We start from the raw sequence: 20207 nt of genomic DNA on the forward strand, positions 1-20207 counted from the left end.
ATGGAGGGTGTCCTCAATGTGAAGATGGGACTTTGTCTCCACAAGGACTGTGCAGTGGTCACTTATGCTGATACTGTCATGGACAGATGCATCTGCAGCAGGCAGATTGATGAGGATGAGGTCAAACATGTTTTTCCCTCTTGTTGGTTCCCTCACCACCTGCTGCAGTCTAGCAGCTATGTCATTTTGGACCAACCAAGCTTTGTCTGTGGTGGTACTACCGAGCCACTCTTGGTGATGGACATTGAAGTCCCCAACCCAGAGCATATTCTGCGCCCTTGCCACCCTCAGTGCTTCTGCCAAGTGGTGTTCAACATGGAGGAATACTGATTAATCAGCTGATGGTGGATGGCACATGGTAATCAGCAGGAGGTTTCCTTGCCCATGTTTAATCTGAAGCCATGAGACCTCATGGGGACTGAGGCAACATCCAGGCTTGGGTGATAAGCAACAAGTAACATTTGTGCCATTCAAGTGTAAGGCAATGATCATCTCCAATAACAGAGAAGGTAACTATCGCCTCCCGATGTTCACTGGCATTGCCAATTTGCCAAAGCAGAATCTGCCACCATCAACATTTTTCAGTGGGGAGGGGAAGAGAATTCTGTGGTGAGTAACTCGCCTCATGACTTCCTAAAATCTGTCCACCAACTACAAAGCACAATTCAAGGGTGTAATGGAGAAAGGCTACGACCTGAAACATTAATTCTGTTCCTCTTTCCACAGGTGCAGCCAATCCATGTACTTCCAGCATTTTCTGTTTTTATCTCCACTTGCCTGGACGCGAGCAGCGCCAAGAGCACAAGAAGCTCAATGCCATCCATACCTGTCTTGTCCATGCCAGCCAGAGGACACCCAGGTGCCCTTTCTAAACTCACATTCCTGCACCGGCCCGTGGCCCTGTGGTTTACAGCACTTGAGGTGCAGATCCAGGTACCTTTTTAAAAAAAAAGTTTTGGGTCACTGCCTACACCACCTACTCGGGCAGCGAATTCCAGACACCAACTAGCTTCTGTGTAAAAAGGTTCTTCCTCATGTCCCCTCTACGCCTTCTGACACTTATCTTAAATCTACATCCCTGGTTCTAGAATAATCTACATCCCCTGGTTCTAGAATTCTCTGCCAAGGAAAATAAATCTATCTGTCCACTCTATCTTTTCCCCTCAATTTTGCGCAAATCAATCAAATCACCCCTCAGCCTTTTCTTTGTTCCAAGGAAAATAACCTCAACCTACCCAATCTCTCCTTATTGCTACACTTTTCTAGCCCTGGCAACATTCTTGTAAACCTCTTCATCACTCTTTCCAGAGCAATTATGTTCTTCCTATAATGTGGTGACCAGAACTGCACACGATACTTCTGCTGTAGCCTCACCAGTGTTGTATACAATTCCAACATTATATCTGTACTTTTATTTCTATACCTCTGCCAAAGAAGGCGAGCATTCCATATGCCTTCTTTACAACCTTGTACTTGTACACCAAGATCTCTTACTTCATCTACCCCTCTTAGTGTATTCCCATTTACTGCATACTCCCTATAACTGTTTGAACTCGCTTAATGCATGACCTCACACTTCTCGGTATTAACATCCATCTGTCACTTTACTGCCCACTCCACCAACCCATCTATATAGTTTTGAAGATCATTGCTATCCTATATACCACCCAGTACTCGGCCAATCTTTGTGATGTCTGCAAATTTACCAATTGTGTCCCCCAAGATCACATCCAAAGCGTTAATATACAACACAAACAGTAAGGTCCCAACACAGCCCTGTGACACCACTTGAAACAACTTTACATTCGGAAAGGCATCAACCATTCCCCTTTGCTTCTGTTACTAAGCCAACTTTTTATCCAGTTTGCCACATTACCCTGTTTACAAACAGTTTAGATTGGCATGAGACAATTTCCAAGGAGAAGGATGGAGTTAGTGATTAGGGAATGGAGTTGCTGACAGGGACTGAAGAGGAAATCCCTGCCCATCTAATGCTGCATTCTGAACAAGCAGTTTGAGAGACAGGAGGTGAGGCAGAGTTTGGTTGTACAGCTGAGTGCAATCCCATCCTGACTATGCATGCACACCTCTAGCAGGTCAGTGAATAGCAAGTTGGAGCAACTGAATCTTTTCCTCATAGAATTGATCTTGACTTCAAAAACATTGCCTACTGTCACTAATATTGCTAATATCAGCTAACTTAACGCACACTGGAAACAAAACCTCAGATTATCCTGGACAATATGGCCTGGCTGCTTCCTGAATAAAGTCTCAACAGTCAGCAACACAGCAAGACTTGCTTTTAACTGGCATAAAATGCACTTATGGACAGTCTTAAATTTGAAAAATTTCCTGATGTTTGAAATATTTGGGATAAGTGAATTCATGCAAATGCTTGAAATTTTGTCAATGTTTCTCCAGATGACTCACCTCGGAGTCATTCAAAAGCTCTTTACTAAGTTCTCCATTTCTTGCATCAGTTGCTTGGTCAGTAGAATTTGGTTGCCACTTGGTCTTTTGTTCAGCAATGACTGGCCTTGTTATACCACAGCCTGAGTAATTGGGGGAATCTACTACTCCAAATACCTATTGTAAGAATAAGTAAAATTTATTAGAAGCATAAACTGCACAAACAAAACTATCAAAAAGAGGCCTGAGAAGTTGTTCCTTGTCCCAAGTAGTTTATAATACAAAATAAACTTAGCACAGTAGTATATGCTACTAAAATCGGATCAATGAAAAATTAAATAGGATAGTTGCGGGCATTTTTCTATGCAATTGATTCAACTGAATAAAAATATACCATGGAAACAAAAAGCTTTCTGTAATTTTAAATTTACAATGCCCCACAACACTGAAACAATGATGCAATTTCTCATCACCACAATTTCCTTACAACAGGACAGGATTGAATATAATCGATGTTTTGGAAAATTGAGGTGTTCTTTTCCATCAGGAAGTCAAATCCTATGCCCTCAAAATCCTCAACTCCAGACAATCTGATGGACGCCACTGCTAGCCTGAGTTATTATCAGATACTGAGGCAACCAACACAACAAAACAAGCTGAGTGACCTTTTTCCTCACCAAACTGTCACACATATTGGTGATTGGACATATGTTTGATTATCCACCTCATAATCCTGCAAAGAGTATCATCTTAATAGAGGACATCCTTCATCATATATTATATATTACAGTAACTTCACTGAAGCCTACTTGTGACAATAAGTGATTATTATTATATATTGTAGTACTAAAACTGCTAAGTCAGATTGGACCAAAAACTGGACATTCATGTGTGACCAATAAACACCAGAATTATACATCAGTTTGTAAACTAACGGACAAACATATTCCTCATTCACCGACAAGCAGGAGATTAATCCTGGCTTAATAGAATGTATAACAACGTGCCAGGAAAGTACCATGCATATTAGACTGAGACACTGACATAATAAATACATTACAGTGTTATCGGCATGCTAAACATCAAAAGCAGATTTATATGCAACTAAAACCATAGTTCGAAATCCAAAGCAAAGTTTACCATGTCCTGTCAGTAGTGGTAGACAATCCAGCAACAAAAAGCAGATGATGGCTTCATGAATAGGCCAATCCTCAATCATGGTGGAGTCCAACCCAAGGTTGCAAGAAACAATGCTGAACTGTTTGTAAATCTTTTCAGTAAAAGTGCCTTGGATAATTCTACCAGACCTCTCTCATGATGCCCATATTATTGTTGATATCAATGTCTGGTCCAATTAGTTCACTTCACAGGACTTTCAGAAATACTACAATGGCTCTGTCAGAGACTTTAGGAGTTGGTTAAACTCCGCCTATGGTGCTGAAGACCTGTACACCAAAACCATCTAGTCTCCTGGTCAAATTGTTCTAGCACAGCTAGGAAACTGACATCTCTCTGACAATATATACAGCCTATTCACAAATGATAGGCCAAAATTAACACAGCCCATACCATCCTATCAATTTCTTACCAAGCATCAGTAAAGCAATGGAAGAAATCATCAGTAGTGCAATCAAGCGACAGGAGGCATTGATTCCTTGTATGCAGGCAGCGAAGTAACCCCTTTAAATTTTTTACAAAGAGGGTGGTAAATATGTGGACACACTGCCTAGGGAGGTGGTGGGAGCAGGTACAATAGCAGCATTTAAGGGGCATCCAGACAAATATATGAATAGGGTGGGAATCGAACGATACAGACTCCGTATGTGCATACGGTTTTAGTTTAGGCAGGTAACATGGTCAGCACAGGTTTGGAGGGCCGAAGGGCCAGTTGCTGTGCTTTATTGTTCTTTGATTCCACAGGTGACTGTTTGCAGCATAGTCTACCCCCAGGGAATTCATTTGAAATGGGTCTTTGCAAATAAATTTCCCCCCAATTTTCTTCTTTCAATGTGTTATCTTACGAAGTATTTACAGCACGGAAACAGGTCATTTGAACCAACAGACCACTGTTTACATACCACACAAGCATCTTCCTACCTTTTTTCATCCACCCTCATCAATGCATCCTTCTGTCACTTTCCCCCTCACATGCTTATCTTGGCTCCTGTTAAAACTACGCTATTCCCCTCAACTGTTTTTGAGGTTAGCAAGTTCCACATTCTCGCTATTCTTTTGCAAAGAGGGTTCTCCTGAATTCTCTATTGGATTTATTAGTGATTAGCTTATTTATGGCTCCTGGTTCAGTTATCAGGAAGTCAAAATCCTTTCATATTACCTCTATTAGGCCACCCTTGGTTCCTCTTTTCTAGAGGAAAAAAACAGCCCCAGCTAGTTCAATCTTTCCTGACAGGTATTACCACTCATACACTAGACAAGGTCCAATAAAGATTTACCAGACTGTTACCAGAAGTATGCTATTTTCATAGAACCGTGACTCGATCGCAGTATTCCAAATGTGGTGAAACTGAGGTTCTAATTTAACTTATGTAGGGAAATAGTTAAATCCTAAATTTTCACAATATCGTGTCTGTGGCAAAGTTTTACAGAACCTAGACTGCAGATGTGATAATGTTACAAAGTGTGTACAGCCAGTGAGTTAGATACCTATGCGAGTGATGGTAAAAACCACTATTCAGAAGTCATAATTCACAACTTGTAAACCAACAGGGGGCAAAGAGGGCAGTATCAAACCACCCAGGTATAAGGTCACTGACACATGTGTTGCCCCTTCCTCTTTGATCTCGTTCCATTGTTTTCTTCCTTATGGCCCGCTGGGCGTCTTGTTTCTTTTGTTCAGTAGTATTTGAAGTGTACTAACTTGACTTTTGCAATAAAACTCAATCTCGCACTACCACTGGACCCTCGTCTCTTATTTGAAAAAATAAGTGATTCTACAATTTAATTTCTCTGTTTTTCAATTCTCTACACAAATAAATATTTAAAGACTTTAACCCGTTGCTATGGTCTTATCTGTTCATTTGTACGGTTTAAATAATTTGCGGATTGGCATTTCTGCCCCTGAAAACATAACTAATACAATTAATTACTAAACAAATGTTTTTGAAGGAAGCCTGGTGAATTACAACATGGTAAACCAAAGAATGTTAGGTGAAAAGGAGATTTCACCAACTCTCAGCAAGTTTCCGATTTAAATCTGAATTGGCAAGAGACCAACAGGAAAAATTAAAGCAAATATTTGCAAGGAAGTAGGTTTCCGCTGCACAGTTACAAAAAGGTCCTTTGAAAATAGGATTCAAGCTTTTTTAACAAGTGATAAACGTGATATTATTTGGTGGATGAAAGACAAAGGGAAGAAGGGAAATGGGAGCAAGCCTGATAAGATCGTTAGGGTCATATTCTTGCATGCTGACATAGCTGGTTGGCGTGCTATTTTGTAATTTAATTGCATGTATTACACTGTGAAAAACTACTAGCATTTATATTAGTGATCAGGTGTTAATTAAAGCAAAATAAATAGTAAGGACCAGAGATATGCAAACCAGTCAAAAATAAGTTATGAACTTGTATTTGCAAAAATTCCAAGGAATTTCATATGGGACCTTAGTGAAATTGGTGAATACTGGGCAAGCCAAAAGAAAATGATCAAACACAAAACCTAAAAAGGAAAACTGAATCAAAATAACAGTCTTTCAAAAGGTATATCAATGTACCATAATTTCAATTTGCACAAAATATATTGTTAGAATTGGAGAATATATTCCTAAAGCATCAGTAAAAGTTCTGGCGGTAAACCTATTTTTTTATTTCCATGGAAAATTCTGTAAATAAAATCCCTAAATTCTATGCAATTATCAACTAACTACAGGATGACATTATGAAGTAAAAAATATGTTATTACTGACATGGGTTAAACTAGTATACTAGAGTACCTCCACCATTCATTTGCACTTGACGAAGAATTTAATAAGTGGTACAATATTCTTCAAAGATATTTCAACTTCCCGAAAGATATACTGTCAAGAGAGCGAGAGAGAGAGAGAGAGCGAGAGAGACACACGCACGCACACAGATGCACGCACACAGATGCACGCACACAGACACACACACACACAAACAAACCCAAAAAGATCATCTTTTAAGACTTGATCACCATTCAGAAGCTGTAACACTAATCTTAATTTACTGCACAGAACTTTCAACCTTGCTTTGGAAGCACATTTTAAATCTTTGGAAGGCAAAACAAGCAGCTCCAAATACAACCCAAGAACCAACTGTAGGAAGGAAACTGACTTGTGCCATTGAAAAGTGAGGAAGCCAATACCAGAGATATCCTAACACAACACTTGATTATTTTAGTCAGCCCCACAGAGGAAGGCCATCTTGTGCACTGCAGGACCATTGGAATAGGCAAACCAAGACAAAAATGCTTTATATATGCATACAAATTATGCTGAGGGGCTGTTTAGCACACTGGGCTAAATCACCAGCTTTAAAAGCAGGCCAAGGCAGGCCAGCAGCACGGTTCGATTCCCATAACAGCCTCCCCGAACAGGCGCCGGAATGTGGCGACTAGGGACTTTTCACAGTAACTTCATTGAAGCCTACTCGTGACAATAAGCGATTTTCATTTTCATTTCATTTTCATTACATCAAGCAGTTTTTTTATCAAAATAAACCCCACCTCCCTGACTTAATAATATTTGGCTATTGCATCAGCAGGATCAAGCCAAGCTTTTTCAGATGAATTACTTCTAGCTGGAAAACAACAGCATACAGTAAGTCACACTAAGCCAAGATATATTCTGAAATAGCTTTCTTTACATAATTACTAAAGAATACAACAACTGAGGTCACATTAAATTTTCAATCTACATTGTGGAAGGAAGCAATTCACACAAAATAACTTCTCGGAATATCCATGGAATGGTAGGTACAATTTCAATACTACGTTCCTTATCAGACAAATTAAGTTATGGTTTACACTGTAAATGAAAATACAAATACTGCAAAAATGCATTGTAATACCATATGTGGCAACAATAATTACCAACCAGTACCAGTCAAAAAATCAACTAAAATTCCAATAATATTTTTTTTAAAAACCATGCTAAGGGTTTTGAAAAAAATACTGATAACACTAAAACAGAAGTTGACAGTATAAGTCTGAATTATAAAGACTTCTAATGATTTATTTGTAATAAAATGATTTGGTGCAGTTAGCAGTAGGGAAGGAGTTTAGGTACACTTCCAGGTTGAGGCCCGCAAACACGAATAGAGAGAACATTAGATTTGCACAACTACAATTTTAGTATCCTACAAGTAAAGTGACCACAGTCCCTGTGGTGGCCCTACACTCTGGTTTACATGTTAATAAATAAGGAAGAATTAACAATCACACCCTATTGGGCATTGTACAGCAACCTGCTGCAGTATTTATTAACTGCTTCCCAGATTTAGAGGGTGTTGAAGGAGGACACAAAGATAATCTGGCTTTATTGATGCCAGACATGACCATGAGATCTGGGAGCTGTAAGAGTAAATGTTCATTAACTAAAAAAGAAAGCAAGTTTTCAAAATGTAATTTCCTATGTAACGGGAGTTTAGGAATAGGGGTAGTGCAATTCACGCGCAAATGTAGCAAGACCTGGACAATATCCAGACTGACAAGTGGCAAGTCAGTTTCACGCCACACAAGTGTCAGGCAATAACCATCTCCAATAAAAGAGAATCAAACCATCGCCCCTTGACATTCAATAGCATTACAGTTGTAGAGTGTTATTACTATGCATCTTCTTATTTAAATCCATTGTGGACATCACCAGTAATTGCTGTGATATCATTAATTGTTGTTGTTACCTGTGTAAATTCATATTTAACTGTCATTAGTTAGAATTTGATTCTGTTCCCGTTATTGTGATATTTATCTCGTTGCTCTCATATTTGAGTTCATACTGTATTTTAATCTTCATTATTTTTCTATACCAAAGAAAATGAACTTATAAGCATTTCAGATTAACTTTTTGTGGCCATGTTACCACAATTACCATCACTTAATCCCCCACTATCAATATTCTGGGGAATTACCATTGATCAGAAACTGAACTAGCCATATAAATACAGTGGCTACAAGGCATCGGAGGCTAGGAATCGTACGGCGAGAACTCACCTCTTGACTCCCCAGAGCCTATCCACCACCTACAAGGCACAAGTCAGGAGTGCAATGGAATACTCCCACTTCCTGGATGCGTGCAGCTCTAAAAACACTCAAGAAGCTCGACACTATCCATGACAAAGTAGCTCGCTTCATTGGTACATCTTCCACAAACATTCATGCCCTCCACCACTGATGTACAGCAGCAGCAGCTGCGTCTACCATCTAGAAGATGCACTGCAGGAACTTACCAAGGCTTCTTCGGCACCACCTTCCAAACCCACGACCACTACTATCTAGAAGAACAAGAGCAGCAGATACCTGGGAACACCGCCTGGAAGTTCCCCTCCAAGCCACTCACCATCCTGACTTGAAAATATATCACCGTTCCTTCACTGTCGCGGAGTCAAAATTGGAATTCCCTCCCTAACAGCACTGTGGCTGTACCTACACTTCAGGGACTGCATCGGTTCAAAAATGCACCTCACCACCACCTTCTCAAGGGCAATTAGGGCTGGGTAATAAATGCAGGCCTAACCAGCAAAGCCCACATCCTGTAAAAATGAGTTAAAAAAACACAACGGGCTGCCTGCTACCACCTGGCTGTCCCTGCCAAATGTTTTATGGAATGGGAAGCATTTATTTGGGTCAATTGGCATGGTAACAATCCTAATTTGGGCGTCCATCCATCCACCCCCATAGAATGGGCTGAAAGAATGGGCACCCACTGCATTTTACATTCCTTCTCCACGTCTGGAGGGTCGGGGAGCGATTGGTTATGGCGTTCCGATCGCGAAGTGCCCAATGGCTGCGACTGGCAGCATGACCAGCTTTCAGAATGCCGGCTGTCCCGTGTATGTGCTCCCTCTGTCGGATGTAGCAATGCGCCGGCCCAGAGGCCACAGTGGGGCAGACTGCCTCCTCCGGACGCCAGCGTGCTGTCCCAGGGGCAGATTTTTAAAAAACATAATCAATGGAGTCTTTCTGCCAGAAGCGGCAGCAGAGAGCAAGTCACGGGTCGCATACACTGACATCTCATGTTCTGGGCGCGAAATTACGGAGGAGAGATTACTCCATTTTGTAGCTGCCAGTAAGCAAGCAACAGGACTGTGTGAAGAACTGAAGATGGATTGTTCTAGAATAAGGAAGAGAGTGCCTGGGACACAAACAGGCCAGGATCTCACAACTTAAAACTGCTGGAGAGAGTTTCTCAAGAGATTCCACAACAGGGCAAAACAGTGCTGGTGTGAGCTCCAAGACTTCTGATGAACAACCCATACAGAAATGCAACATGAAATGACAAAGGAAGTCAGCTCATTTGTCGAAAAATGATGGGTCGAGACGTTCGGGCGGCTTGGATTGCAAAGGTCAGCGGTTGGTAAAAATGGGTCCCCAGAAAGTTTGAAAAACACTGCCCTACAGCTTTGGGGTAGTGCTGGCCCATGGCTGGGATGAAGGCACGGAACGCCCCATTGAGTTTGCTTCAAGGACACTGGTGGACGCAACGCGCCGATACATGCATAAAGATTCTGATTTTCAAAATAAAGTAGTACCATCAATAAGTTTATGGGCAACATTATTTTTATTATAATGCCCCATAAGCCGCTGCTCAGGCTCTCGGGGAGGATAAAGGCATCGGCTAAGACCCAGCATTGGGTGTTCCTGCTGCCTGCGTACTCATATTTCTTTCAGCATTGTCCGGGTGCAAAAATCCTACCCCCCGAATCAGGAACTATTGCTACAGGACCTGCACAGTGGCCACCCGGAGCAGTCCAAAATGAAAAAGCTCCAGGGGACTTTTAGCACACATGAGATCCCAGAGGTCCTAGTGGCAGATAATGTGACACCGTTCACTAGCAAGGAATTTGTTGTGTTCATGCAGCGGAACAGCATTCAGCATATTCAAACCACCCCATCATCCGTCCTCCAAAGGACGACCGGAAACGGTGGTCCAGACCATCACGATGGGCTTGAAAACGCAATCAATGGGGTCCATGGATATGCGGTTGCCACGGTTCCTTTTTAGTTATTGCACAACACAGTATGTGACAACAGGAATTGTCCCTGCACTATTATTTTTCTTTCTGGAAATATTTTAAGGCATTCATAATTTTTAAAATGTTAAACATCAGGGGCAGGATTCTTCACCCCACCGCGCCACATTTCTGCCTCATCCCGCCAGTGGGATGCTCAGTTATGCCAGCCGGTCAATGGGGTTTCCCATTGTGGGGCAGCTCCATGCCGTCGGGAAACCCTCGGGCTGCCAGCAAAATGGAGCATCCCGCCGGCAGAGAATCCCGCCCCAGGTTTCAACAAGAACAAAACAATATAACCAACACACCACTCCAGTAACAAATCCCAGCCAACATGGCCTACATAAACAGGACTACCTTCCCCAGCCCCCTTTCCACTGCTCTTACTCTTCTTATCTCTCTCCCCCCCTCTTGCTGACAGCCTAAAAGTCACTGAACAGCTGCCACCTCCGGGCAAACCCCTGCAGCAATCCCCTCGAGGCGAATTTAATTTTCTCAAGTTTGAAAAACCCCACCATGTCAGTAACCCATGATGCGACCATCAATTCACTCAGAGACACGAGTCAAAGTAAACAGTGGTTTTAATCAGCTTACAACTTTGCCTGCATGCGACTGGTACATTACTGAAGGCGGTCCCGCAGGTCAGCTGCTCTTAACTTCCTATAAGGGGCGGAGCCATGGGTGGAGCCCGTACATGCTCCACATCTCACCCCGTGGGTGAAGCCACACAGTGGCCCATAGATGGAGCCCACAGGGTTAATGGCATGGCATAATGCAACACGGTATACTGGTGAATTAATAGTGCTTATACATTCACCACAACCCATACCCCCGACTTCAGGGGTTCCGAGTCCCTCCAACCTAGTAAGGCCCGTCTCCAGGCCGCCAGGGAGGCAAAGGCCAGGACATCGGCCTCTCTCACCCCAAGCTCTCAGCTCTTCCGACACACCAAAGATCGCCACCTCTGGCACCACCCTCACCGTTAAAACTTCTGACATGTGGTCAGCAAACCCCTGCCAGAAACCCCTCAGCCTCAGACATGCCCAAAACACGTGGATATGGTTCGCAGGACCCCTACACAGCTTCCATACCTATCCTCCAACCCCTCGAAGAACCTGCTCATCCAGGCCACCATCATGTGCGCCTTGTGGACCACCTTAAATTGTATCAGGCTGAGTCTGGCACATGACGAGGATACATTGACTCGCCTCAGGGCATCCTCCCATAATCTCTAACTCCCCACCAACCCTTCTTCTCACTTTCTCTTCACCTCCCCTATCAAGGCTCCCTCCCACTCCATCAGTCCCCTATCGATCTCTGAACCCTTCCCCTCTCCTACTCCTGTTCTCGACACCGCCTTATCCTGTAGCCCCTGGGGTGGCAGATGCGGGAAGGTGGAAACCTGCCTCCGCACAAAATCCCTCACTTGCAGATATCGCAACCCATTCCCACCTCGCGCTTTGGAAGCCCTCATCAATAAAACAATCTCCAAATCTCCTCGATCCCCGCCCGCTGCCACTTCTGGAACCCCCATCCAGCTCCCCGCCGGAGCGGACTGGTGTTTACCACATATTGGTGCCTGCACCAACCCCAGGCACCCCCTCCAACCCCATATGGTGTCGCCACTGCCCCACACCCTCTGGGCTGCCACTACTACCGGGCATGTGGAGCACCTGGCCGGTGAGAATGGCAGAGCTGCTGTTAACAATGCCCCCAAAATCGAGTCTTTACACGAGGCTGCCTCCACCCACTCCCACACTGACTCCTCCCCCACTACCAACTTCCTTTCCATCACAATATTCGCTGTCCAATAATAATTTTTAAAATTCGGAAGAGCCAGCCACCCCCCCAATGCCGATGCCCCTGCTCCTGCAGCACCTCCTTCACCCACGGGGTTTTACCCGCCCAAACAAATCCTGAGATCACCGCATTTACTTTATTAAAGAACACCTTGGAGATAAAAATTGGAAGGCTCTGAAAAACGAACAAAAACTTCGGGAGAACTGTCATTTTTACTGTCTGTACTCGCCCCGCCAATGACAACGGGAGCGCATTCGAAAGTACCCCCTCAGTTGTTCTAAAAACGACCCAGATTCAGCTTCTGCAGCTCCTCCCACTCCCGCACCACCTGGATACCCAAATAGCAAAAGCTCCCCTCCCCCACCACCTTGAACGGCATCTTACCCAACCGCCTCTCCTGCCCCCTCGCCTGGATCGCAAAGACCTCACTCTTGTCCATATTCAATTTATACCCCGAAACCGACTGAATTCCTACCCCTGCAGTATTATTGATGGGTTGAAAACTTAGGACTCGGCTGATTCTGACCTTTCCGAGTCTTGGCAACAAGGTAGAGAGGCAACAGGAGATGCAGAAGAGGTACCTCGGCTTGAGGTCGCCGGAGCAGGCTTTTCACATTGGGAATGTTGTCTATGTTCGCAATTGCGGTGATGGAGCATTGTGGCTCCCCAGTGTGATACTGGAACGTACGGGCCCAGTTTCGAGTAAAGACCGGGTTCAGGGAAGGATGAAGTATGAACCCACCCTTTGGGACACCCGACCGGTGGTGGTACTGTCTTTGCCACCCAGGAACTGCCTCTTGGTCTGGGGCGCTGCCATCCTGGACGGCAGGCCCGGTCGAACAAGAGAAGGATAATTCTGATCCGGGATGGATGCAGAGGAGTCCATGCCAGCAGATGACATGTTTAGAATCGAGGTCCCGACAGTAACTCTTTGGCGGTCAGCCAGGAAACAGCGATCAACTAATCGATACACTCCACCCAACCTAGAGCCGCCACAGATGTAAATGCAGCCACGAGCGAAACTGCGCAGAAGACGCCAATTGTTGGTGGCTAAAGGGGGACTTTTGTGGGGGAGGTCATAACCCTCATGAGGAAAGCATTATTGATCTTACTGTGGGACTCATGGAGTATGAGCTTCCCAGATAGGGGCGGTGGCCAACCACCTAGGGCTCGTTATGACCCAATGTAAAAGCAGGCCCAAAACAGGGCCTAGTGTGGTTAGTTCTCCCAGCTGGTGGGAACAATGTGCTCCATTATGCAGACTTTTGTAAATAGTGCATAGAAATCTATGTTCGTTTACCGCCAGCCTCCTCTGTAACATTAAAGATGGCCTAGATGATCAGTTTTAAACTAGACGATCATGAGTGCTTCCGAGTAAGCAAACATTGACCTGGATAATTCTGTGCCAGTGGTTATACAGAAGTACAGCATTGAAAAGTTATTTTTCGGCAATACAAAAACATCACGCAGTGGCCCAAATGGAAATGGGCGATCCTCTGGACGGTGGGAAAGATAGCAGGATTAAATGTTTTTCCCCTCTCATGTTAGTCAGTATGTGTAGAGCCAATCTCTCTCCTTCATACTTCATGGGTGACCTCCTTGATCAAGCTGTGGCGATCACATCACCAAATGCATATAAATTGTGCCGTGTTGATTTTGGGTTGCCACTACTAGTGGCATTTGGATATTTTATGTTGTATAACTATCGTCATAAATGAAACGTACATAGTGACTGGCTCCGTGCCATAGGCACATATGTACTGTCATTGCCAAGTTATAAGTGCCTGGCTGAATATACCCAATGTATAACAAATGCTCTGAATGACATCTGACCATATAAAACATAGAACAGTACAGAACAGTACAGCACAGTACAGGTTCTTCAGCCCACGATGTTGTGCCGACCATTTATCCTAATCTAAGATCAACCTAACCTACACCCCTTCAATTTACTGCTGTCCATGTGCCTGTCTAAGAGTCGCTTAAATGTCCCTAATAACTCTGACTCCACCACCTCTGCTGGCAGTGCATTCCACACACCCACCACTCTCTGTGTAAAGAACCTACCTCTGACATCTTCCCTATAATTTCCTCCAATCACCTTAAAATTATGTCCCCTCGTGTCAGCCATTTCCACTCTGGGGAAAAGTCTCTGACTATTCACTCTATCCATGCCTCTCATCATCTTGTACACCTCTATCAAGTCACCTCTCTGCCTTCTTCGCTCCAGTGAGAAAAGCCTTAGCTCCCTCAACCTTTTTTCATAAGACATGCCCTCCAGTCCAGTAAATCTCCTCTGTACCCTCTTCAAAGTATCCACATCTTTCCTATAATGAGGTGACCAGAACTGGACACAATATTCCAAGTGTGGTCTAACCAGGGTTTTATAAAGCTGCAACAAAACCTCGCGGCTCTTAAACTCAATCCCCGTTAATGAAAGCCAACACACCATAGGCCTTCTTAACAACCCTATCAACCTGGGTGCCAACTTTGAGGGATCTATGTATGTGTTGATCCCAAGATCCTTCTGTTCCTCCACACTTCCAAGAATCCTGCCTTTAACCCTGTATTTAGCATTCAAATTAGACCTTCAAAATGAATCACTTCACATTTATCAAGGTTGAACTACAACTGCCACTTCTCAGCCCAGCTCTGCATCCTGTCAATATCCTGTTGTAACCTGCAACAACCCTCAACACTATCTGCAACTCCACCAACCTTTGTGCCATCAGCAAACTTACTAACCCACCCTTCCACTTCCTCACCCAAGTCATTTATAAAAACCACAAAGAGCAGAGGTCCCAGAACAGATCCTTGCGGGACACCATTGGTCACCGACCTCCAGGCGGAATACTTTCCATCCATACCACTCCCTATCTTCTTTCGGCCAGCCAATTCTGTATTCAGACAGCCAAATTTCCCTGTATCTCATACCCCCTAACTTTCTGAAGGAGCCTACCATGGGGAACCTTATCAAATGCCTTACTGAAATCTAGGCCATGTGAGAGACACCACATCTACTGCCCGACCTTCATCAATGTGTCTCGTCACATCCTCAAAGAATTCAATGAGGCTTGTGAGGCATGACCTGCCCCTCACAAAGTCATGCTGACTATCTTCAATCAAACTATGTTTTTCTAAATAATCATAAATCCTATCTCTCAGAATCCTTTCCAATATTTTTCTCACCACAGACGCAAGACTGACTGGTCTGTAATTCCCAGGCATTTCCTCCCTTTCTTGAACGGGGGAACAACATTCGCCTCCCTCCAATCATCCAGTACTACTCCAGTGGAGAGTGAGGACGCAAAGATCATCGCCAATGGTGCAGCAATCTCCTCCCTCGCTTCCCGTAGTAACCTTCGGTATATCCCATCAGGCCCAGGGGACTTATCTAACCTGATGCTTTTCAAATTTTCCAGCACATCCTCTTTCTTAATATCAACCTGTTTGAGTCTATTAACCTGGTTCACACTGTTCTCATGCGTAACAAGGTCCCTCTCTCTAGTGAATACATATGCTGTCCTTTTGTACTCTTGCGGGCTTCCTTGGCCAATCTCATTTCCAGTGGAGCAGTTTCCATATTTCTCAAAAATCTTCAGTGCGACAAGTAGTTTGCAATAGTTCATCTTTCACTGAAAACCTGAGCAATGTCTGGTCTATTTGAATTCAATAAACACTTTGAACAATTGGTGAGCAAATGTCCAACCTTTCGACTTAATTGGCCATTCATACAATTTGACTTAATATGCATTCAGCCTCTGCATTTGTGCCACTATTTATATCTGACCGGAATTGGACTGTAACAAGTGGCTATGCAAAAACAAATTACATTTATATAGTATTTCACAAAGGCACGTTTAGGCAAAAATAGATTTGTCCAAATTCCTTCCCCTTTGGAATGTTACGAATTCCAACATTGTCAACAATTTAATAGAGATGCACAGTATTTTAATGAACTAAAAATCTACAACAAATCTTTAAATTTGCAAAACCTCGTTGAAATGTCAGAGTGGCTGTGCTGACAAAAATGAAATAAATGCTGTTATAATTTGAAACAAATGTTACATGACTTTTGTGGTCTAAAATTATGTTCACGCTAATTCTGAACATAGCTCTGCCTTTTGGATGATAGAAATCTTGTATTCAGTATTGGAAAATGTGTTTATTTTTGCCCTACTAATTCAAATATTCCCCTCTCAAACAGGAAGCATGTTGTATGAAGGTCTGCTGCTGTAGGGAACGACATTTTGAGCCTGCGTGGTTTCGTATTCCCCTTGTTTTCCAGATGCGATCTCACATTGTCACCAACTTTCCTCACTTACTTCTATTTAACTAAATTCTAATCAGCTCTTAAATCATTTTTTTCGGATCATTATTTTCTTGACCGTGTGTTCTCTGGGAAGAGTGACCTCTTAATTTTTGGAATGTTGAAGCCATAGAAGTCAGGGAACTGTTTAATCAGTGTTAAGTTGCTTGGGTAAGCTCATTTGCTGGAGAAGCTCATGGTATTAAAGAGATGGGAACTTGAGCATGTTAAGGTATAAGGAGGCAGAAGAGTAGTGGTAAACATATGACTGGAGAGAAATGGGCAGTGAGGTCCGCCCAGGGGCTGATATTAGAATACAAAAATTAGCAATGTAGTAAAATAGTGAACAAGATTGTTGTAGGCCTGGTAAAAGGGAAAAACACATGGCAGATACAATTTAATGTGCATTAGTGCAAAGTGAGGTACTTGTGAAGAGTAACAAAAAGTATAATCTAAATGTTGCTATGCGGTGGTGGTGGGGGTTGGACATTGGAGGAGGGAGACCAGAGGGTGCACACCCAATCTTAGAATGTGGCAAGGAAATTTGACACGGCAGTTAAGGGAGCCACAGCCTTGTAAACCGAGGCATAGAACATTAAAAGAAGAAATTCATGGCAGACCGTTACAAATCTTTGGTCAGATCTCAGCTGGATAATTATGTACAATTCTTGGCAACATAGTTTAGGAAGGATATCTTGGTCTTGGACAGGAGAGAGTTGGTTTACCAGGCATTAGGGATTTCAATTATGTGGAGAGATTAGAAAAGCTGGGGTTGTACCCAGTGTAGAGAAAGTTTAAGAGAGACGTAGACACATTCAGTATTAGTATGGGGCTCTGATATAACAAGTAGAAAGAGACTGTTTTCTCTGGCTAATTCATTGGTAAGCAGAAATTGTAGATTTAAAATATCAAAAGACCTCTAGGAAAAGTGAGCAATATATTTCCACAGAGGATTGTTGAGATTTGGAAGGTACTACTTGAAAGGATAATGGAATCAGATTCTAGAGGAACTTTCACAAGGCAAATGAGCATATATTTGGAAGACGACAAATTTGCACGGTCCTGGAAAAGCAGAGGAATGGAATTAACCAGATATTTCTTCAAAAAGACTAGCATTAGCATAATGGTCTATAATTATGAATTCTACGATTCTAAAATTTTAACTATTATGGCTTGTGAAGAAGTAGAAGCAGAAGTATGAAAAGAAAATTGCAAGTATGAGTACAGGAAAGGGGGGGGGGGGGGGCGTGTAAGGCGAGACTTCAATCTAGTAAGTGAAAGCAGAAGAATTCTCAAATTTACCAGGCTAGCGTAGTGATCAAGGTTTTAATAACTATATTTGGAGTCAGGGGGCCACCCGCGCTAGCGAACTAAAGTCGGCTAGTGAACAGAGGTAAGGTGAGAGGAGGCCTGCGGACATTGGAGCCTGGTTAGCAGGTTTTGATGGACCTACGAGGCGAGCAAGTGGGAAGGGGGGAATCTGGGGGGTTCGATGTTAATAATAGAAAAGGACGGGTCAGGCTCAAGGGGCAGGGGTTGGTGTTATGATGATGGTGGATAAGAAGGGAGGGGTGAGAGACCCCCAGTTAGGATAGTCACGTGGAACGTGAGGAGGCTAGGAGGCCCAGTCAAGAGGGCAAGGGTGCTTGCGCATTTTAAAAGTTTGACGGCCGATGTAGCAATGCTGCAGGAGACTCATCCGAGGGTGAAGGAGCAGGTGAGACTTAAAAAGGTTTGGGTTAGTCAGGTGTTTCATTCTGGATTTGACGGAAGAGCTTGAGGGGTAGCGGTAATGGGGGGGGAGGGGGGGGGGGGAAAGAGAGGGAGAGGGAAGAGATGCAGGAGCCAAAATTGGACAGGTTTTAACTACATGGGGTAAGTTGTCGAAGGCAGTTGTCTCAGTTGTCTGGGAGGCTTTAAAGGCAGTGGTGAGGAGTGAGGTGATCTCATTCAAGGCTAGGCTAGACAAAGAGGAGAGGTTGGAACATCAGAGGGTAATAGAAGAGATGCTGGAGGTAGACAGGCATGCAGAAGATAGGGACCCAGTGCAGTTGGAAGAGAGGAAGGAACTCCAGGCGAGCTTTAGACCATAAGACATAGGAGCAGAATTTGGCCACTTGGCCCATCAAGTCTGCTCCGTCATTCAATCATGACTGATATTTTCTCATTCCCATTCTCCTGCCTTCTCCCCATAACCCCTGATCTCCTTATTAATCAAGTACCTATCTATCTCTGTCTTAAAGACACTCAAGTGATTTTCCCTCCACAGCCTTCTGCGGCAAATAGTCCCACAGATTCACCACCTTCCAGCTAAAGAAATCCCTCCTCATCTCCGTTTTAAAGGATCGTCCCTTTAATCTGAGATGGTGTCCTCTGGTTCTAGTTTTTTCTACAAGTGGAAACATCCTCTCCACATCCACTCTATCCAGGCCTAGCAGTATCTTGTATGTTTCAATAAGATCCCCTCTCATCCTTCTAAACTCCAACGAGTACAGACCCAGAGTTTTCAAAGCAGGGTAGCATGGTGGTTAGCATAAATGCTTCACAGCTCCAGGGTCCCAGGTTCGATTCTCGGCTGGGTCACTGTCTGTGTGGAGTCTGCACGTCCTCCCCCTGTGTGCGTGGGTTTCCTCCGGGTGCTCCGGTTTCCTCCCACAGTCCAAAGATGTGCGGGTTAGGTGGATTGGCCATGCTAAATTGCCCGTAGTGTCCTAATAAAAGTAAGGTTAAGGGGGGGTTGTTGGGTTACGGGTATAGGGTGGATACGTGGGTTTGAGTAGGGTGATCATGGCTCGGCACAACATTGAGGGCCGAAGGGCCTGTTCTGTGCTGTACTGTTCTATGTTCCTCATACAAGTTGTTAATTCCAGGGATCATTCTTGTGAACCTCCTCTGGACCCTTTCCAAGGCCAGCACATCCTTCCTTAGATATGGGGCCCAAAACTGCTCACAATACTTCAAATGGGGTCTGACCAGAGCCTTACACAGCCTCAGAAGTACATCCCTTTGACCGACTATCTACCAGGAAGTCGGTACGCCAATTGAGGCGAGCAAGGGGGGCAGTTTACGAGCATGGAGAGAAGGCGGGTCATCTCTATAGGGAGGCTGCGGCAAGAGAAATTGTCCAGGTGCAGAATAGGACAGGGAAGTTGGTGGTAGCTCCAGATCGGATAAACAAGATCTATAAGGAATTCTGTGAGAGGTTGTACAGGTCAGAGCCACCTGAAGGACTCCGGGAGATGCAGGAGTTTCTAGATGGGCTGTAGCACCCGAGGTTGGGAGGGGGGCAGCGCTACATTAGAGGGGCGATAGTGGAGCAGGAGATAAAAGATGTGATTGGAAGGATGCAGTCGGGAAAGGTGGCAGGGCCGGATGGGTGTCCGGTGGAATATTATAAAAAATTCAAAAATAAGCTGGTACCACTGATGGTGGGGATATTTTAAGGAGGCGATAGGGTAGGGAGTGTTACCACAAACTTTGGGGC

At 44.0% G+C, this 20207-nt stretch overlaps 1 protein-coding gene across 13 annotated transcripts in view; it reads right to left on the minus strand.

Moving 5' to 3' along the window:
* cep170aa (centrosomal protein 170Aa) overlaps positions 1 to 20207 on the minus strand; it is a 198809-nt gene that overhangs the window by 85496 nt on the left and 93106 nt on the right. For 12 of the 13 annotated variants that reach the window (XM_038815096.1, XM_038815157.1, XM_038815166.1 and 9 more), the window contains one exon: positions 2431 to 2586. The exons of the other annotated variant lie outside the window; for it this stretch is intronic. In XM_038815096.1, coding sequence (XP_038671024.1) covers positions 2431 to 2586 — 156 coding nt within the window. The remainder of the gene's footprint in view (positions 1 to 2430; positions 2587 to 20207) is intronic. 13 annotated transcript variants of the gene reach the window in all.

This window comes from Scyliorhinus canicula, chromosome 1 (assembly GCF_902713615.1).
Source record: "Scyliorhinus canicula chromosome 1, sScyCan1.1, whole genome shotgun sequence".
Taxonomy (NCBI): domain Eukaryota; kingdom Metazoa; phylum Chordata; class Chondrichthyes; order Carcharhiniformes; family Scyliorhinidae; genus Scyliorhinus; species Scyliorhinus canicula.